The 21290-nt window shown below is 54.9% G+C and overlaps 1 protein-coding gene across 1 annotated transcript in view; it reads left to right on the top strand.

The window, feature by feature from the left end:
• The first annotated feature begins 1616 nt into the window (after window positions 1–1616).
• Window positions 1617–21290, top strand: part of LOC142818374 (uncharacterized) — a 47209-nt gene continuing 27535 nt past the window's right edge. Inside the window, exons 1-9 of the mRNA XM_075897750.1 lie at window positions 1617–2258; window positions 2553–2656; window positions 2969–3091; window positions 3647–3714; window positions 3935–4040; window positions 4313–4408; window positions 4580–4684; window positions 5073–5208; window positions 5438–5532. Of these exons, the coding sequence (XP_075753865.1) occupies window positions 1832–2258; window positions 2553–2656; window positions 2969–3091; window positions 3647–3714; window positions 3935–4040; window positions 4313–4408; window positions 4580–4684; window positions 5073–5208; window positions 5438–5532 (1260 nt within the window). The 5' untranslated portion in view covers window positions 1617–1831. The remainder of the gene's footprint in view (window positions 2259–2552; window positions 2657–2968; window positions 3092–3646; window positions 3715–3934; window positions 4041–4312; window positions 4409–4579; window positions 4685–5072; window positions 5209–5437; window positions 5533–21290) is intronic.

Raw genomic sequence — 21290 nt, 5'->3', positions numbered from 1 at the left:
CCCCGCTAGTTTGAACTAGGGGGGTAATGTATGCATACCGAACTTGCTAATGAAGCCTGGGATTTGAATTTCCCAGGCTTCATTAGCATAAAGCCGGCGCCACCATTTTTAAAAGCCGGCTAGTGCGAACCCCGTGCCGTGGAACGAGGAGTACAGATAGATCAGAATGGCTACGTAGTCCGAACTATCTAGCCCGTGCCGCGTGTAGCCGCGCGGCACGGGGTTCGCACTAGGCGGCTTTTAAAAATGGCGGCGCCGGCTTTATGCTAATGAAGCCCGGGAAATTCAAATCCCGGGCTTCATTAGCAAGTTCGGTATGCATACATTACCCCCCTAGTTCAAACTAGCGGGGTAGTGTAGAAATACATACCCAGGGGGACTAGAGCCTCCAGGCCTGGCCCCCGTTGAGAGAGAAGCTCAGAGATTGGAGCTGGGGCAGCCAGGAGCCCCCCACTGCTTTGTGGGGTGCAGAACAATGACTGCTCCCGAGGGGGGAAAGGAAGGTGCCTGCACTGCAGGGCCTCCCTGGAGAGACAGTATCGGTCCCTGGCAGACAAAGGTGGAACCAGTTCCAGGGCCTGGCCAGGAAAGAGCCCAAGTCCTGGGAGAAATCAGGCTCCATGCTCAGCTGTGAGTCCGAGTCCCATAGACAAAAGCGCCCCAGGGCAGTGGTGGATTCTCCACATGTCAATGGGTCTAGTGCAGGCCAGAGGCCTTGCTGGGATGCGCTAGGGCAAAGCCCAGGGCTGGGGCCGGACGGGAGCCCGTGAGAGGCAGCGGGGCGAGTGGGAGGCTCTAACTCTTGCTCCTGGCCAGGAAGTCCAGTGCTGGGTGACACCAAGGCCACGTCTGCACTGCAGGCATTTTGCTCAAGAACAACTGTTCTTGTGCAAAAACTTGTGGCGCGTCTACACTGCACGTGAATTCTTGTGCAAGTAAATTTGCAGTAAAGCATCAGAAAAGAGGGCTTCTTGCACAGGAGTTATTCCTCTCCCCACGAGGAATAAGCCCCTTTTGTGCAAGAGCTGTTGTGCAAGAAGGCAGCGTGGACGGGCACCAGGGGCTTCTTGAGCAAGACACTTTTATGGCTAAAATGGTCATCAGAGCTTTCTTGCACAAGAAAGCGTTCACAGTGCCATGGACACTCTTGTGCAAAAGCACATGGCAGGGTGGAGGTGCTCTTGCACGAGACCTTTTGCGCAAGAACTCCGGTGTGAAACAGTTCTTGTGCAAGAAGCCTGCAGTGTAGGGCAGGGAGCAGCCTATGGGGCTACTGGAGCTGCTGGCTGCAGGATGCCCAGTCAGGGAGTGGGGGGGACCCCTAGGAATGGCTCCAACTTCCCAGAGGGGTGGCCAGAGGCAGGACATTTGCCTGGCAGGATGAGGTGGGGGGGGCAGTGACCTCACAGGGGCTTTGGGCAGCCCTCAGCAGACCAGGCAAAGCGCAGGTGGGGAGGTGGTGACCTCACAGAGGAACCCACATCTCAGGCTGATAAAAGGGGGGGGCGGGCCCAGGGGACTTTGGAGACCCCCGGTTGCTTTAGCTCTGGTGCGTCTCCTGCTCACAGTTGCTTTGTCCTCTGTGAGTTCCATATCCGGACAGCGCTTTGCAGAAGGTAAGAGCCCCCAGGGGTTTGGATCCCGCCCGGGGCCGGCTGGGTTCCAGGCAGGCCCAGCCCTCGGTCAAGGGCCAGAAGTGCCTGTGCAAGACCGAGCCGATAAGCAAGGGGCCATTTGGGGGCTGGGGGCAGTCGCTCTGGGGCGCTGGAACCCCTGGATTTCGCTCTGCAGGCTGCGCCCCAAGCTCCCCTTTGCTCCCCTCATTTGCAGCATGGCCAAACACATCAGGCTGTGGTTCCGGAAAGCCCTGAAGATGGCCCCAGGGCCGGTGGGAAGCAGCTCCTCCGTCCCCGCGGGCGGGGAAGCTGAATCCCACCAGCTCGGGGCGACTCGCCCACCGGCCAGGCCCCTCCGGACCTGGCTCCAGAGGCGGCTGGGAAGGCGGGACCCAGCCCAGCGGGGCAGCCGGGTAGGGTGGCTCTGGGGCCTCCTCTGTGGAGAGAAACACCTGCCCCAGGAGCCCAGCCCCCATTACCACCAGGGGGCATCGCCCTGCCCGGCCCCCGGGGACCTGCCAGTCTCCGGGAGCCCCCAGCCTCTCCGCACCAGCCCCTGCAGCTGTGGGTCCAGCTCAGTGAGCAGCAGCGCCTGGGCCTCCAGCTGCAGCCGGGCCACCTCCTGCAGCCGCTCAGACCCAGGTGAGGGGCCGTGAACATGCTGGGCCCAGGGGCTCACCCAGTACACGGGGGGGGGGGAGGGGCAGCCCCAGTGTCTGCCCCGCAGCCAGGGCAATGGATGGGGGCGGGAGCTGCTGCTTGGCTCTCTTGTTCCTGGTGGGGGCTCTGCTGAGGGCGTTGGCAGATGTGAGGGTGGAAGGGGGATGGGTCCCTGCGAGGGGCGTGTGGGGCCCAACCTGCCCTGGGTCCCTGACATGGGGGCGCGTGACCCCTGCTGGCCGCTGGAGTCACCCTGGTCCCTTCCCTCCCGCACAGAGCCCCCCTGCGCCTCGGCGGAGCTCTGCCAGGAGCGGATGGACTCCCGGGTGGAGGAAGGGGCCATCTATGATATTGAAGAGCAGCTCCACACCCGGGACACGGTAGGAACCTTCTCCACACGGGGGGGACCCGAGATTGTCCGGCCCCTTCCCAGCACGTCCCCCCCTCCGGGAGGGGCTTGTCCCTGGGGATCCCCCTGGGGTCCCTTCTCCTGCATGACCTGGGCCCCCCAAGCTGAGGTCTCTTGTCATGCACCAGCTGGGCCCCCACAAGCCTGAGGAAGCAGTTGGGGGGGGAGTGTGGGTGCTTGGACAACCGGCAGCTCCCACCTCCACTCCTGGGAGGCCTGAGCCCTGCAGCTGTCCGTGGGGGGCAGGCAGGCCCCAGGCTCACAGACTCTCTCTGGGGTGCAGAGCCCAGCCGCCCTGCAGCGGTTCCTCCTGGCCGTCCCCCCCGCCTGCCTCGCCGCCCTCCAAAGGGGCGAGGACACCCTGGCGCCGCGCTGCTGCAAGGACACCATGATGGCCAGGATCGTGGTGAGCGAGTGGCGGCGGCCGGGAGGAGGGGAGGGGATACGTGGGGTGGACAGGGGTCTGCCTGGGCCATGGCGGCGGGTGGGGGTGCTGGAAATGGGAAGGGTGGGGCCAGGAGTGCTGGAGGGGGAGGGGGAGGTGGACATGGGGAGGGTGGGTGGGGATGCTGGAGGAGGGAGGGACACAGAAATGGGGCAGGTCTGGGGTGCTGGACAGGGAGGGGGATTCGGAACAGGGAGGGGTCTCCCCGGGCCATGGGGGGGGGGGAGCTGGAAGGTTAGCAGAGCGGGCTGCTGAGGATGCGCCTGGGGAGCAGGGATGAGGAGGTTCAGAGGCTGGTCACCAGGGCAGTGAGGGGCAGGAGACGGCCTGGGGACAAGGATTGAGCTGGTCCCGGTTTGGGAGGTGGGTGCTGGGAGGGGCCCTGTGCCGGGCAGGGGGGCTACAGGCCAGCGGGAGGCAGTGGGGTTGGATCCTGCTGGGTGGGGGCGCTGGCCGTGTGAGCGTCTCTTGGGGGCCCCAGCCTCACACGCCCCTTTGTCTCCTTGGGTCTCACAGGAGATCATGGAGGACTCCCCCCACCCACTGGTCTTGGCCGACTGCCTCAACGCCGCCTGCAGCCTCAGGTACCGACCCCCCCCTCCGAATTCCCCCCAGAGCAGATCCCCTGACCAGGGAGTGGGAAAGAAAAGCCGCGTTCTTTCGATTTAATTTCGAAAGAACGCAACTGCAGTCTAGACGCAGGTGACGTTTTTTCGGAAAAAGGCTACTTTTCCCGAAAAAACCCCTGAGCCTGGACACAGCCCTGCTGCTGAATTAACAGTCTCTGCCCCTCTCTCCTGCCAGCACCTTGCAGCCTCCCCTACAGGCCCAGCTCCTGAGCCCCCTGCTGAGGGCGGCCGTGGGACAGACTGTGTCTGGGGACTGGCAGCAGGAGCCCATCCACACACAGGTATGTCCCTCCGGGCCCTGCTCCCGGGCTGGGCTGGAGCTCCAGAGAGGACTGGGGGTGGGGGCAGAGGGAGAGAAGAAGCTGCAGGTTTGGATCCTTCCCTCCAGGTTTCCCGTTGCTCTCCCTGGGGGCCCGTCCCTTCCATGCCCAGCCTGGGCTCCTCCCTGCTCTGCGAGGCGGCTCAGACCCTGCTCAAGGCTGCACCCCGGGGCCAGCGGGTGGCCTGGATTCCCCAACCCCCCTCTGACCCAGGGCTCCCCCTTGTCTTGCAGCAGTTCATCCGGGCCCTTCCCTTCGACCTCCAGGCCCTACTGGCGAGCCTCCTCGCCGAGTCCCCAGACACCGCCAGGCTGCAGCTGATCATGGAGGTGAGCCCCGTGGGGGGGACGGGGCCATTGTCCCTGCTTCCTCGGGGGGCCGAGAGAGGAGCTGTGTCAGTGGCTGGGGGGGGGGGGGGGGGCACAGTCTGAGAGGAGCCCCAGGCTCTGCCCAGAACCGGCGCCTCCCTACGGGTCCTGACCTGCCTCTTTCCCCCCCAGCACCTGAGCCCGTGGCTGGAGTCCCGCCTGCCCCAGGAGCGAGCCAGGGCCCTTGGCAGCACCACGGCCCTGCTGGGAGTCGCCACCACCCTCCCGGGGTTTGAGGTAAGTGACCTCAGAGCCGGGGGGTCTGGGGCTGCAGGGCGCGGGGCTGGGAGCGTCCCCGGGAGGCAGAGCTGGGAATGGGCCGGGAATGGGCCGCGTTCTCCTTTCCCCGGGGAGGGGCGACCCTGGGCCTTTCCGGGGGGCACCTGGGCCCCAGACTGGGGAGTGGCCGTCAGTGGATCCCCTTGTTCCACCCCCGGAGTGACCCTTCAGTCGGGGCCATTGCTCAGGGTTGTCTCCTCGCAAGGCCGGCCCCGCCCCGCCCCGCCCCGCCCCGCCCCGGGAGGTGTCTCTGTCCGTCCCCGAGCTCAGAACCGCCTCGGCGGCCGTTAGCATGGGACGTGCAGCCCCAGGATGCTGAGGGACCCCCCCTCTTCTCTCCCCTCAGAACTCCGCCGACTGGCCGAGGATGGGTCACCACGTGGCCCAGCTGGGCCTTTTTATTTCGGACCCATCCGAAGACGTCAGCCGGCTGGCCCGGAAGGGGGTGCACAGCCTGTACCGCCTCCTCCTGCACCACAGGGGTAAGGAACCCAGCCGGGACCTGGGCCCCAGGGACACCCTGAGGGTGCCGGCGGCGGGGGGAGGGGACCCAGCCCTTTTCCCCCAGACTGGCCCAAGGGGGGATGCGTCCCTCTGTGTTCCCCTTCTGCCCCCTGTGCCCCTCCATTTGCCCAGGGATGCCTGCAGGGACCCGTGGGAGGGGAAGGGCTCAGACCTGCCAGCAGAATCACCCTGGTTTGTCTCTTGCAGGCCTCAACATCCACCAGGCAGAGGACCTGTGGTGCAGGCACTACTATAAGGAGAGATGGGTCCTGGCGCATAGCAACACCGTCAGGGTGGGAGAGGTAAGGACGCGCTGCCAGGGCAGGGCAGGGCTCGGGGGGGGGGGCTGGCTGGGGCCCTCGTGCGGGTAGGACGCGGGGTGGAAGCGGGGAGTCGCTGATCGAATGGTCGATGCATTTTCCCTCGACTATTCGAGCCGTGGACAGGGCGGCGCTGCCCCTTTGTGACGCTGTCCCGGCGTTTCAAAGGGGCGGCGCTTCCGAGGGGCAGCGCCGCACCTTGCCCCGGATCTCCCATAGAAGGGGAAGCAGGGCGGGGGGGGCAACACTTTTTGATGGAGGTCGCTCCAAGATGTTGGCCAGTGGCCTAGGGCTGCTCTGTTGTGCGGAGGGGGTGAGGTCTGGGAGGGTCTTGGGGGCAGGAGGAATGTGTGACCTGGGGCAGGGGTTGGGGTGCAGGGTGAGGAGAGCGTCTGGGTGCAGGGTCTGGAAGGGAGTTTGCAGAAGGAGGAAGCTGTTTTAGCCCCAGGAGTTGGGGCCGGGCTCTGGGCCGTCAGCTGAAACCTCCCGTGCTCTTGATTTCAGGTCTTTGGGCAGCTCTTCACCCCAGAGCAGGAGAACTGCTTTTTAGACAAGGCTCTGCTCGCTGCCCGCTCCCCCCTGAGGCGCCCCAGCCAGGCCGGGCTGGTCCTGGCCCACGCCCTGCATGGGCAGGCCCATCAGCTCCTGGGATACATGGTGAGCAGCCGGAGCAGATGCAGGAGAGTGGGGCAGGGCCAGGGTCTCCTTCCCATCCCCTCAGGGAGTCCCCCGCCCCTTTCCTCATGCTGCCCCCACCCCACGTCCCTGCTGGGTGGGTCAGAAGCTCACCCTGCGGGCCTGACGGGGGGTGACCAGAGAGCAGAACAAGTCTCAGCGCAGGGGGGAGGAGGGTGGAAATGCTGGGGGGGCCCAGTACCCCTGAGTCCCCAGGGATGAATGTGACGGATTCTGCTTCCCTTGCAGCAGGAAGACAGCCAGTGAGAGCACAAGGAGCTGAGGAGCCAGCAGCTGCGTCCCCCTCCCCCCAACCCTCCCAATTGTATAGAATGTATTTAAATTCTGATTAAATAACGTTTCAAAAAACATTTGGATCAGGCTTTGTCAATAATTTTTAATGGGGGGGGGCATTTTGGCAAGTGGTCAAGGGCCACATTTCTACCGAGGAGTTTGGGGTCTGGGACGGGGCGGTGGGGTGCAGAAGAGAGCGGAGGGTAGGAGCCTGGGTGCGCACCGTCCATTGCATCATCACGCGGCGCCATTGTGCTAGTGCTGGAGCTTGGGTGACTGGTCTAATTTGAATGTTTACACAGATTAGGTGTTTTAACTTTAGGAAACTTCATTTTAAATAAGGTAAAATGTTAATTTCTGTCTACCACAAAGGGTTTCAAAGTTTTCTTTATTAAAGGCAGGGATGAGGAACCTTTTTTGTCTCCAGGGCCACTGACCCCCAGAAAAACCAGTTGGGGACCACACACGAGAAAAGCAAAATACAAAAACCCTTCTTCCAAAACCCACAAGCCTCACTGAGGTGAGGGGAAGGGACAGGGAGGACTGAGGTTCGGGGATCCCTCATTTTTGGCCCCCCCTCAGATTGAGAGGGACCCGCAAATGCCACTCTCCCTGGAACCCAGGAGAGTTAATCTGTGCTGGGGCTGGAGTGCCAGGGGAGTGAGATGTCTCAGTCGGGGCCACATTCGTGAGGCTTGGGGGGGTGGAGGCGCCAGGGACGCATTCAGATAGAGCAGGGGAGCCGGCAGGGACCCTGAGAGGAGAAGTGGGAGTGAGAGCCCAGCCGGGGAGACACAAGGAAACCAGAGTCAGTCTAGTATCTCTCAGGCAGCTGGGGTAGACACCCCCCACCCCAAACCCCAGCCTCCTGTTGGATCCTCCTCCCACAGTTAACTGCCTCTGAGTCTGCACCCAAACTCCCATCGCTGCCCTGAACCTGTCCCAGAGCCTGCAACCCGCAGCCTCTCCCGCGCCCCACTCCCCAGCCATCCTGCACCGTAACCCCAGCCTCAGGCCAGCGAACCTGAGTGAGGGTGGGGGAGCCCAAGCAGCAGAGGGAGGGGGGAGTGGAATGAGTGGGGGCGTGGCCTCAGAACAGGGGCAGGGGTAGGTGCGGGGAAGGGGGCGGGGCAATGGTAGTGGCCTCTAATGCCCACACCCCTCCCTTCGGCATCGCTTATGTCCCATGTCCGCCCCCTCCTGAGCCCGCAGCCGGTGCCAAGGCCTCGTGCCCAGGGCGGGGTCGCCCCTGTGAGCTGCCAGCCATACTGGGGAGAGGCGAGAGGGTCTGGGCTGCTGTGTCCGTTGCTGGCTCCTGTCAGGCCTTTGCACCAAGTCCTGGTGCAGCCTGAGCAAACCTGGGTCCTTCCCTGCTCCTCCAACACCACCTGGGCAAAGGGAGGAGAGTCCCCAACAGCCTCTGTCACTTCGGCCTCCTGTCGGGGGAACATGCCCCCTGCAGCATGATCCCCTGGAGATCTAGCCCTCTGGGCACTCACACAAGGTCTCTACACGGCAGCTGCTCTGTGCCTAGTGCTGGCACTGCAGAGCCATTTGCCACTTTGCACCCGACTGTCACCAGGTCCTTTCCATTTGCAGGGCCGGCCACATCTCCTGCCCCCTAGGCCATTGGCTGCACCCTCGTCTCGCTCCTCCTGGTGTCTGTATCCGTCATCACCTTGGTGCTGGAGAGATGGGGCCTGCCCCAGCCTGCCGGGCTGCAAGGGACTCCTGTTGGGAGCAGCTGCATGGGAACCAGAGGCCCAAGAATGGGAGAACCCTATTGACCTGCTGTGAGCAGGAGACGGGGGTGGGGAGGGGGCTGGGGAGGTACCTGTACTCAGCTCTGAATGGGGGCTGGGGAGACACAGACACTGCTGATGATTGCTGCACTGTGGGCCCCTGGGTTACAGTCTATGCCCAGGCAGCTCCTCCAGTCACTGCCTGTCACATTACTGGATCTTGAGGGGAGCAGCCAGATCACTGCTGCACCCATAGGTGGGGGTGTTGGCCCCAGAAAATGGTAGAAAAGGGGGCCATGTGGGGTGCTGAATAGAAGCTTATTATCTGATAGTCCTATGTAAGCTATTTATGTGGTTGTATAACGTCTGTGTGTGTAGTTAGGAATCTGTAGTCTGTGTGGATCCTGACTATTTCTCTGCATGTGGTTGAGCATTGGGCAGAGCCCGGCCTGTGGACATGCTAATTAGCGAGGCCCTGTGGGACAATGGCACTGAATGGGCCAAGGACACACCTAAAGCGGACACCTAAGAGCGGCCAGCAGAGAGAGGCTGAGGACCAGGTGATCTCCTGCAGCCAAGAAGAGGCCAGGAAGGAGGGATAAATAGGCCATGTGGTCGATGCCATCTTGGTTCTCAGCTCAGCACTTCATCCCAGAGGCAGCAGTGCAGGGATCGAAAAGCCCGAGAGACCTGTGAACCCATCCTGACCCTAGGTTGTGCAACAAGAACTCTTAAACCAGCAGCTGTAACATCTCTGCTAGAGGCTGCATTGAGAACTGGGAGATTCGGTGCATGTAACATACTATTCCTTTAACAACCTTACTCTCATGCTTTTCTTTATTGTAATAATAAACCTTTAGGTGTTAGATGCTAAAGGATTGGCTCAGCATGATTGGTGGGTAAGATCCAGAGGGTAAATTGACCAGGGATCTGTGGCTGGTTTCTTGGGACCAGACAGAACTTGTTCGGGGTAGGTGGGATTGGGTGCTAGGACCCCCACCGGTGTATGAGGCCCGGGGCCATCGGGGGCATGGCTATTGCTGGGGTGCCGGAGGGGTTTTGCTCGTGAGGCTTCAGGCAGGCAGCTGAAGCGCTCTGTGGGACTGGTTTGTGGCCTGTGTGGAGAGGTCACCAGTCTGGGGGCTGTAAGGAGCCCCGGATTTGAGCAATTCGCCCTGAGCAGACGCCCTCAGCTGTGCCCAGACACGGCCCGGTCCGTCACGCTGCCCCTCAGCCTGCAGGCCTCTCCTCGCTCTCAGCCAGGCCAAGGGCTGAGCCCTGCTGTGGCCTGCCCCAGCCAGCCAGCCAGCCCAGCTCCTCCTCCTGCACAAACAGTCCCGCCTGCTCCTTTAGCAAAGCAGAGCGGGCTGGTTGTGGAACTTCTGGGAGACTGAGGTTCAAGTCCCAGGTCTGCTGCAGAGCCCTTGGCCCTGCCACTCCCCTGAGTGGGCCTCAGCTCCCGTCTGTGAAACGGGGACACTGATTCTAACTCGTCTAAGGGGAGAATTTTCAAAGCCCTAAGGGAGTTGGGAGCACAAGTGTGTGACTGTGCTTTGTGCCCACTGCTTGGTGCTCCTAAATCCCCCAGGTGCTTAGCTTGGGAGCTTTTCCGGGCAGGGGCTGCGGCTAGGGTTGCCAGGTGTCCCGTTTGAACCGGACAGTCCAGTATTTGAGCTTTCTGTCCAGGAGATAAATTGAGAAAATCTCTCAATTTTCTAAATAAGATGTACTCTAGGTTGTGATGCAATGGCAAGTATGACTGGTATTTTTATTGACCATCTGGCAACCCTGGCTGCGGCTGCCTCTCACTACTCTGGTGTGGACAAAGCACTGCAGTCATCCCGGGACAACGCCCCCAGAGACGCTCTCCCTCTGGGGCAGGGTCCTTTAATGCTTTTCACACTGACATAGGCTACGGGACAGCCCCTTGGACACGGGCATGAGTGTCCCCGCGGGGCGGTATCCCCCGGACGCTGCGCAATGCAGAGAAGAGGGGTGAGTCCTGGGGGATTGGTGGGACAAGAGACGTTCCGTTATTTTAACCCCACCCGCTATAAAGCAGCAAAACCCTGGGTCCAGGTACTCAAAAGTGCAGGGCTCTGCTTCTGCGGGATTAGCCGCCCCTTCTCGGCTGGGAACACGCAGGCGAAGCATCAAAGGGCTCCCACCCCACTGAGATGGTGACTGCATGTCTCGGGAAGGGAAGAATCCAGCCATGGGGGGGAGGGATCCCCTCTGGCACTGACAGAGAGGCCCAGAGACATGCAGAAGGAAAGTTCAGGAGGGAGGGGGCAGAGATACCAGGTAGGGAGGAGGACGGAGGTGCAGCTAACTCTGGTACTCGTGACACCCAGACCCCATCTCTCCCCACCTCCTTGGACCCAGGCAGCACCTGCTCCTTTTTGTCTCCTCTCCCATTGACTGCCGCCCTCCTCACCACCAGGTCTCCCAAAGGTTCCTCTCCCCAAATGTTTCCCACTCCCCTCCCACTGTTCCTCGCTCCCAAATCCCTGGGGTCCTGTCAAACAAACGTCTCTTCCTCCCTCCTGTCGCTGGCACCTCCATGTCCTGTAGCCTGGCCCCCCCTCCCTTTACTCCATCCTTCACCAACCCTTCCAGCTCCTTGAGTTCCATTTCTTCCAGCCTCCACCCCAACTCCCTACATCTGCATCTCCACCCCAGCCCTGCCTCCCAGCCCCGCCTCTTAGCCCCCGGCCCCAAACCTTCCCTTCCCTGGTTCTTCCCTCCCCAAACTGCCTGTTCTGGTTATTTCTAGGCCAGGGGTGAAGCAGGAGCCATTCTGCTGGGCACTCTGCAAACACAGAACAAGGACAGTCCCAGCCCCACACATCTGGCCCTTGAAGAACAAACCCAGAGGCAGAGGGACCTGGACAGACGGGATGGTGGGGGGCAATTTCCCTCAGCAGCTTGGGCCGTCCTGGCAGAATGGTGTCTCAGTCTCCTAGGAGATCACGGTAGTGGGAACCAACTGTCCATGTTGTGCTAGACAAGGGCGATAGGAAGCCCCTCTGGGGTGCCCCACTAAGCCTGGCGGGCTGGGGGCGGGGCTTTGGGTGCTGTCAGCACGCTGGGCTGCACAGCCACTGTGTACTCCAGGGATCTGGTGGCCAAGTAGTGTAGTGGCTGCACTCCCAGTCCCCTGAACTGAGCCTCCAAACACCCCCCACCACCTACCCCTGACTCCTGCACCACAATCCCTGCACTGCGCCCCCCCTCACTCCTGGACTCCCTGCCCTGAGCTCCCCACACCCATACACTCCCCAGCCCCTTGTCCTGAGCTCCACCATACCCCTGCCCTGAGCTCCCCATCCTCCCACACTCCCCACCCCCTGCCCTGAGCTCCCCCACATCCTCACACTCCTCATCCCCCGCCCTGAGCTCCCCATACTCCCACATTCCCCATCCCACTGCTCTGAGCTCCCCCACATCTACAGACTTCCCACCCCCCTGCCCTGAGCTCCCCCACATCCTCACACTCCATCCCCCTAACCTGAGCTCCCCACACCCACACACCCCAGCCCTGAGCTCCCTGGATTCCACACATTCAAATTTCTCACAGGTAATTTCCTGTCATTCAGTTTGGACACAGACGGGCTAACCTTGTGAGGAGGGCTTTAAACTAGGTTCGACGGGGACAGGTGAGCAAAGCCCACAGGTAAGTGCTGAATGTGCGGGACTGGGAGATGGGTTGGAAATGGGGGGGACTACGGCCTATAATGGGAAGGAGCAAGGAGGGTCAGGGCACAACAGGGAGGCAAGATCAAATCAGTATCTTAGATGCCTATATACAAATCCAAGAAATAAGGGTAATAAGCAGGAAGAACTGGAATTGCTAACCAATAAATACAACTTTGATATCATTGGTATTACAGAAACCTGGTGGGATGGGACGCACGATTGGAATGTTGGTATGGAAGGGTACGGCTTGCTCAGGAAGGACAGACAGGGAAAAAAGGGAGGAGGGGTTGCCTTGTATATTAAAAATGTACACACTTGGACTGAAGTGGAGATGAACGTAGGAGATAGCTGTGTAGACAGTCTCTGGGTTAAGCTAAAAGGGGTAAAAGACGAGGGTGATATCATGCTAGGAGTCTACTACAGGCCACCTAGCCAGGTGGAAGAGGTGGATGAGGCCTTTTTTAAACAATTAACAAAACTAGCCAAAGCCCAAGATTTGGTGGTGATGGGGGACTTCAACTATCCAGACATATGTTGGGAAACTAACACAGCGGGGCGCAGGCTATCCAATAAGTTTCTGGACTGCATTGGAGACAACTTTCTGTTTCAGAAGGTTGAAAAAGCTACCAGAGGAGAAGCTGTTCTGGATTTGGTTTTAAGAAATAGGGAGGAACTAGTTGAGAACTTGAAAGTGGAAGACAGTATAGGGGACAGTGATCATGAAATAATAGAGTTCATGATCTTAAGGAAAGGTAGAAGGGAGACCAGCACAATTGAGCTAATGGATTTCAGGAAGGCAGATTTTGATAAGTTCAGAGAACTTGTAGGTAAGGTCCCATGGGAAGCAAGACTGAAGGGAAAAACAACTGAGGAGAGTTGGAAGTATTTCAAAGGGACGTTGTTAAGGGCCCAAAAGCAAACAATTCCGCTGTGTAGGAAAGATAGAAAATATGGCAAAAGACCAGCTTGGCTTAACAAGGAGATCTTGCATGATCTCAAAATAAAAAAGGAGCCGTATAAAAAATGGAAACTAGGACAACTAACAAAGGATGAATATAGGCAAGCAACACGGGAATGCAGGGGCAAGATTAGAAAGGCAAAGGCACAAAATGAGATCAAACTAGCTACAGGCATAAAGGGAAACAAGAAGACCTTTTATAAATACATTAAAAGCAAGAGGAAGACCAAGGACAGGGTAGGCCCACTGCTTAGTGAGGAGGGAGAAGCAGTAACAGGAAACTTGGAAATGGCGGAGATGCTCAATGACTTCTTTGTTTCGGTCTTCACCGAGAAGTCTGGAGGTGTGCCTAACGTAGTGAATACAAGCAGAGAGAGGGTAAGTTTAGAAGATAGGATACACAAAGAACAAGTTAAAAATCACTTAGGAAAGTTAGATGTCAGCAAGTCACCAGGTCCTGATGAAATGCATCCCAGGATACTCAAGGAGCTGATAGAGGAGGTATCTGAGCCTTTAGCTATGATTTTTGAAAAAACCTAGAGTCATGCCAAACTAATCTGATAGCTTTCTTTGATAGGATAACAAGCCTTGTGGATAAGGGAGAAGCAGTAGATGTCATATACCTAGACTTTAGTAAGGCATTTGATACGGTCTCGCATGATATTCTTATTGATAAACTAGGCAAATATAACTTAGATAGGGCCACGATAAGGTGGGTGCATAATTGGTTGGATAACCGTAGTCAGAGAGTTGTTGTTAACGGTTCTAAATCCTGCTGGAAAGGGATAACAAGTGGAGTTCCTCAAGGGTCTGTTTTGGGACCCGTACTGTTCAATATCTTCATCAATGATGTAGATATTGGGATAGAGAGTACGCTTATTAAGTTTGCAGATGATACCAAACTGGGTGGGGTTGCAACTTCTTTGGAGGAGAGGGACATAATTCAAAATGACCTTAGCAAGTTAGAGAAATGGTCAGAGGTAAACAGGATGAGGTTTAATAAAGAGAAATGCAAAGTGCTCCACTTAGGAAGGAACAATCAGTTCGATACATACAAGATGGGAAGCGACTGTCTAGGAAGGAGCATGGCGGAAAGAGATCTAGGGGTCATAGTGGACCACAAGTTGAATATGAGTCAACAGTGTGATGCTGTTGCAAAAAAAGCAAATATGATTCTAGGTTGTATCAACAGGTGTGTTGTAAGCAAAACTCGTGAAGTCATTCTGCCGCTCTACTCTGCGCTAGTTAGGCCTCAGCTGGAGTACTGTGTCCAGTTCTGGGTGCCACATTTCAAGAAAGAGGTGGAGAAATTGGAAAGGGTACAGAGAAGAGCGACAAGAATGATTAAAGGTTTAGAGAACATGACCTATGAAGCCAGGCTTCATGAACTGGGCTTGTTTAGTTTGGAAAAAAGAAGATTAAGGGGGGACATGATAGCGGTTTTCAAATATCTAAAAGGGTGTCACAAGGAGGAAGGAGAAAATTTGTTCCTCTTGGTTTCTGAGGACAGGACAAGGAGTAATGGGCTTAAAGTGCAGCAGGGGAGGTTTAGATTGGACATTAGGAAAAAATTCCTAACTGTCAGGGTGGTCAAATATTGCAATAAATTGCCAAGGGAGGTGGTGGAATCTCCCTCTCTGGAAATATTTAAGAGCAGGTTAGATAGACATCTGTCAGGGATGGTGTAGATGGAGCTTGGTCCTGCCTTGAGGGCGGGGGGCTGGACTCGATGACCTCTTGAGGTCCCTTCCCATCCTACTATTCTATGATTCTATGATTCTATGAATTCTCTGCAATGTAACTGTTTTAATTAAGGTTACAACCTCCACTCCTTGCTTTCTTCATGTATCTCAATCCATTAGTTAAAATGGAGTCCAGTTCTCATCCTTCAATGGCTTGTCCATGGGCCCTAATGGAGATTCAATCACAAGGACAGCAAAAAGAGCAATAAAATATTGCATTCTCAGATTAAAATTGAATAGGAAAATTTTTGACACACATCCAGTCAAGACAAGTCTGTTGCTCTAAAGGAAAGAAATAATTTACACAGATCTAGGAAGGTACAGATTTATCTAAGCATATTCCTTACTAAAAAGCAATGTTAAAAGCTTATTAGAGTTGCAAAGTAAAGCACTAAAACATCATTAAATGCAAGCATTAGATTGCTTAAGCTGTCTTAATTTGGCGCCTTGAACTCATGCATTATGATATAGCCAAATTCCTTGATAACCTGATATTTGTTATCAAGGACCATTGCCACATATTCCTGCCTGGTCAAATAACCTAAGGTCAGGGCCGGCTCTAGGTTTTTTGCCGCCCCAAGCAAAACATTTTTTGGCCCTTCCCCCCCCTCCCCCCTTTGTTTTGTCCTGGGAGGGTGCGTGCACAAATGCAGCTTGCACAGCTTGCTGGGGATGTGTGCACAAATGCAGCTTGTGCAGCTTCCTGGGGGGTGGGGCGTGTACTTCAGGAGGAGCCCAAACTCCAGGGCATTTTCATCTCCTAGGAGAGTGTCAGGGACTCCCCATGGGAGGACAATGGGAGGGCAGGTTCATCTACAGCAAGTCAGTTAAAGACTTCCAGAGCATGCAGCTCTTCATATCACCTAGTGTTGGAGTTCAGGTCCCACTCCTCACTCTGCAAAGGGATTTTATTACTAGAAGCCTTATAATCACTCAGACTCCAACCCCAACATATAAGCTGTCCAACTCTTGGTGTCCATGGACAAGAATCAGCCTCACTATGCAATGAGACAGTTCAAAGGGATTAAGAGAACTTTTGTTTCAATTCCCCAGCTCAACTGTCCAGAACAAGACAGACACCAGACAACAAAACCCCACTAGCTTAGGACCTATTCCATGAGCGCAGCCCTGGGCTTTCTCCTTCAGGGACGGACCAAACAGTCTCTGAAGCAGGGTGGATTGATTTAAATAGCTTTGTTTTAAATCTCTAATTGTACTCATGATTTAAACCAGCAAGCAGAAAACCTTGGTTTAAATGAGCAATTAAGCATTTAAATTATACTTCTAAAATATTTTCCTAAAGGATGGTTGAGTCTTAACGATTAGCAACCTTTAAAACACATTGATTTACAACTAAATATAACCTTTATGCCAAATTTGGTGCTTCTGTTTACTAACCAGGAGAACACACTCAGTACAGCTACCAACTAAATAAATGCCCAAATAATCGTGTAACTTACATTTAATCGGATTCTTAATTTTTACATTTTTATTCTATTACAAAATAGTGTGTAATAGGAACACTTAAGAGACAGGTTTTACCCCATTTATTATTTGCTAAGTCGTGGCTACTTTTTTAAAAACATATGATTTGCATCTACTTCTGTCTGGATGGAAATTCTATTTAAAGTAAACAAAACCAGCATTTAATTTTTGTATGAAATAAAACTACCTTAAATGTGAAGGATACATAACAAAAAAGCATGCAAACACATTTTGCATCTAAAATTCATGTATTAAACAAAGGAAATATCCATAGTGAATTTAACAGATCAAATCTAGTCATCATGTTCTTCAAGATGTTAGAACGCTCTCATAACCAGTATTTTACTAAGAGAAGAGAAAAACATGTTTTTCTGCTTCCTCAACTCTTGGTTTTGAAACGGTAAATGAACTAATCATTGAATTGAACTGGCCAAATAAACCAATGATAAAAACATTCTCTCTTCACCTGCAGAAGAAGCTGCTGCTGATATAAACACTGGTTCTGGGTACTTACACTAGTGAACTGGTAGAATTTCTTTAAAAGTTGACAGGAGACATGTTCTATTTAATTTTTAAATTTAATTAATGAGTTATTTAAATAGGTTATGATAAATTTAGGCCATAACAATTTTTAATTTAATTTTAATGGTATATTATTTAAAACAAAGCCTATTTAAATGAGATCACAATTCCAATTTTAATAAAGCTCTCCTGTCCTAGACAGGAAGGGACTTGGGGACATGGGCACTGGGAACACCAGAGTTCCCCTTCCTCAGACAAAGGGAGAGGTAGAATCATTTGGGTCCCAGGTAGAGGTGAAGTTTTCAGAACACAGCAAAAGGGGGCTGGGTTCCTGGGCAGGTGTGTGGGGGGGGGGGGGGGACTCAGGGCCCCGAAAGTAGGGGGAGAGGGGATTGTTTAGAGAGCCAGACAGGAGATGGGGATACGGGGGGGGGGGGGAGAAGAGGAGACGGGGTCCCAATAGGGTTTCATTGGGCCAGGAGGTGGGATTGTTGGGCAGAGGCTGAGCTAGGGGAGGAAAAGAGAGGGGGGAGGTGTGGGGGGGGGTCGCAGTTCAGTGGGCAGGGGCACAAAGGCCAGGGAGGGGGACAGCCAGGCAAGGAGGGTTTACAGGCGGGGGAGTTGTGGGGGACAGAAAACAGGCAGGGGCAGGGGTGGGGGAGTTGTGGGGAGGACTCACGGGGGGGGTGCCACCAGCTGGGGTGGAGGGCGCACTCACGAAGGTGAAGAAGAGACCACTGGGCTCAGCCTCACCAACTGCAGGATCCCCATGCCGCCCTCCAGGAATCATCCTGCCTCGGGGCTGCCCACAAAGAGATCCCTGCACCCCAGGTCCAGGCACAGGCTCCTAGCAGCCAGGTGCAAGGCTCCTAGCTCAGGGTGGCCTCCGTGGGGCTCCCTGCTTGGGGGATGGGGCCCCGTCATGGCTGAGCCCCAGCACCCACCAAGCCCCTGAACTCTGGGAGCAGCCACTATGGCCATGGCCTGCCCCACAGGCCTCAGCATTGCCTGCCGCAGCCGCTCTGCACCAGGGCCAGGCACCCCGCCCTCCCAGCACCGTGCCCTGCCCTGCCCTGCCCCACCCTGCCCTGCCAGCACCCCGGAGCCAGGCACAGGCTCTGAGCAGCCAGGCACGGGGCTCCCAGCTCAGGGTGTCCTCTGTCCCGTCGCCCTGCTCCTCCTCCGGCTGGAATGCCACCCTTGGCAATGTGCCGCCCCAAGCACCTGCTTGTTTTGCTGGTGCCTAGAGCCAGCCCTGTCTAAGGTACAGTCCCATCATAGGAGCAGTCCCAATGACACCAGTAGGATTGGTCATATACTTAAAATTAAGCACCATAGCGGCATCAGCATCTGTCTGCTGCAAACTCCCCATCCTTTCTATGTGTCTGCTATTGCTGTTTTCAGCAAAATGGGAACCACTGCCTATGAGCATCCCCTTTCTCTAGCCAATGGTTCTCTTGTCAAGTCTTCCTCAGGTTAGTGCTCCAGCTGACCCACACATGCTGGCCTCCCTTCTGGGATACATAGTCCTGAGTTCTTTTCTTGAGCCTGGTATGGGACCATAGCTCGAAAGCATCTTCACCAAAGCACTGCCTTCTTCAACAACCCAGCAGGGCTCTCCTTGGTACCCTCACTTGATGTCCTTTCAGCAGCCTTTCCTGGGTTCAGACTGCACCCAGATCAGCAGGGCCCATTGCAGTACCCTTACCCTGGTGAGCCAGGGTCTGGGCTCAGTTCCTTAGGCTAAACCTGGCCATGGACCTGCTGCTCTTTTATACATCCTGGCAAACAGTCCTCTATTTTCAAAACACCAGGCAGCAACTATACACACCACCTATGCAACTCCTTTTTCTCTGGTTCCTCTGGCCCCTGATTAGTTTCTCCAACAGCCCCTCTGATTGTAAGATCCCCTGCAGCCGCTCTAGGCTGTGTGAAGGACTTTTCAACTGTTCTGTTCTGGGGCATGGTGAGGCAGGACTTGCGGGGCTTCCAGCATGGGGCCTCCATACCTCATCCACCTCATCACAAGCACCAACAGAAGTATTTTGCTGAGTAAGAGCCTGAAGGAACTCTAGGTCCTGCAGAAAAAAAAAGAACTTGATCATAAAAATGAAAAGATCACAATTTATCTTCCATTTCATGTGAAATTGAGTTTATTTTTTTTCTTCCAAAATTAAATTCAAAGAAATTGGAAATGTCCCAGAAAATAAAGTTTTAAAAGTTTAGGACAACCAAATTGTTTTGTTCCAAAGAAATCAAAATACTTTGTTCCTATTTGACCATTTTAATTAATAAATAATATGAAATAAAACTCTCAGGCTACGTCTACACTGGCCCCTTTTCCGAAAGGGGCATGCTAATTTTACAGGTCATAATAGGGAAATCCGCGGGGGATTTAAATATCCCCCGTGGCATTTAAATAAAAATGTCCGCTGCTTTTTTCCGGCTTTTAGAAAAGCCGGAAAAGAGCGTCTAAACTGGCCCCAATCCTCTGGAAAAAAGCCCTTTTCCGGAGGATCTCCTATTCCTACTTCAAAGAGAGGAATAAGAGATCCTCCGGAAAAGGGCTTTTTTCCGGAGGATCGGGGCCAGTGTAGACGCTCTTTTCTGGCTTTTCTAAAAGCCGGAAAAAAGCGTCGGACATTTTTATTTAAATGCCGCGGGGGATATTTAAATCCCCCGCAGATTTCCCTATTACGACCTGTAAAATTAGCATGCCCCTTTCGGAAAAGGGGCCAGTGTAGACGTAGCCTCAATGACTAGATAAATCAAAGCATGCTGTTAATAAAATGCTGCAATCAAACATTTTGACCTTATCAAAACTCATCTTCATTTTTCTCCCCCAAAAGAAAATTTCATTAAAATTGGCATAATTTCACAAAACATTTCACTTTTGACATATCACAGAATCATAAAATCATAGAAAATTAGGGTAGGAAGCAACTTCAGTAGGTCATCTAGTCTAACCATCTTTTCAAAGCATGACCAACTACAACTAAATAATTCCAGCTAGTGCTTTGTCAAGCCTGGTCTTAAAAACTGCTAAGGATAAAGATACCACTACCTCCCTAGGCAACCCCTTCCATGCTTCATCATCTCTTAATTAAATAGTTCTTCCTACTATCCAACCTAGACCTCCCCTACTGACACCTTGGCTTCTTGTTTTGTCATCTGCCTCCACTGAGACTAACCTGGCTGGATCCAGTGGCTTGGCAGGCCAGATTTTGTCCGGCCCTGGTATAAACTATTCAGGAAGGACTAGTAGGGGAGAAAAGGTGGAGGAGTTGCACTGTATGTAAGGGTATGTCTACACTACAAAGTTAGTTCGAACTAACGGACGTTAGTTCGAACTAACTTTAATAGGTGCTACACTAGCGCTCCGCTAGTTCGAATTTGAATCGAACTAGCAGAGCGCTTAGTTCGAACTAGGTAAACCTCATTTTACCAGGACTAACGCCTAGTTCGAACTAGCTAGTTCGAACTAAGGGCTGTGTAGCCCTTTAGTTCGAACTAGTGGGAGGCTAGCCCTCCCCAGGTTTCCCTGGTGGCCACTCTGGCCAACACCAGGGAAACTCTATGCCCCCCTCCCGGCCCCGGACCCCTTAAAGGGGCACAGGCTGGCTACGGTGCCCGTGCCAGGTGCAAGCCTGCCAGCACCCAGCTAGCAGACCCTGCACCTGGCACGGCACAGAGCCACCCACCCGATGCCCCCCAGCCCACCCCCTCTTGCTGGGACCAGGCTGGTGGCTCCCGGGAGCTTGCCCTGGACCGCAAGAGGCGGGCACCTTCCTGGGCTAGTGCGGACATCGTGGACCTCGTCCACGATCTCCGCACTAGGCACAGGAAAGTGGCCGTCTAGGGCAGGAGAGCTGCCAGCCTGGCCACCCAGGAGCAGGTGTGCATGAAAATCAAGGGGGTCCACTGAGACCCCCGACACTAAGCCCTGAGCTTACAATGGCCGTCCTGGGTCAGACCAAAGGTCCATCTAGCCCAGTAGCCTGTCTGCCGACAGTGGCCAACCCTAGGAACCCTGGAGGGGATGGACCGAAGACAGTGACCAAGCCATTTGTCTCGTGCCATCCCTCTCCAGCCTTCCACAAACTTTGGGCAGGGACACCACTCCTACCCTCTGGCTAATAGGACTCCATGGACCCAACCTCCATGACTTGATCTCACTTCCCTTTAAACTCTGTTCTAGTTGTAGCCTTCACAGCCTCCTGCAGCAAGGAGTTCCACAGGTTAACTATTTGCTTTGTGAAGAGGAACTTTCTCTTACTAGTTTGAAGCCTGCTACCCATTCCTTTCCTTTGGTGTCCTCTAGTCCTTCTTGATGGGAACTCAGGAAGAACTTTTCTGAATGCACCCTCTCCACCCAACCCCTGCTTTTAGAGACCTCTATCCTGTCCCCTCTCCGTCTCCTCTTTTCTAAGCTGAACAGTCCCAGTCTCTGTAGCCTTTCTTCATCTGGGACCTGTTCCCAACCCCTGATCATGTTAGTTGCCCTCCCCTCTCCCAGCCTTTCTCTTCCCCTCTCCCACCTCCTTTTCCCAGTCTCCCCCAGTTTTGTTCAATAAAGACAGAGTCAATGTTGGAAGAAACGTTATCTTTATTTTGTACATCAAT

The sequence above is a fragment of the Pelodiscus sinensis genome, chromosome 15, assembly GCF_049634645.1.
Source record: "Pelodiscus sinensis isolate JC-2024 chromosome 15, ASM4963464v1, whole genome shotgun sequence".
NCBI classification, from domain to species: Eukaryota; Metazoa; Chordata; order Testudines; family Trionychidae; genus Pelodiscus; species Pelodiscus sinensis.
The sequence above is the reverse complement of the archived record's forward strand: the minus strand, read 5'-3'. Positions and strand labels throughout refer to the sequence as shown.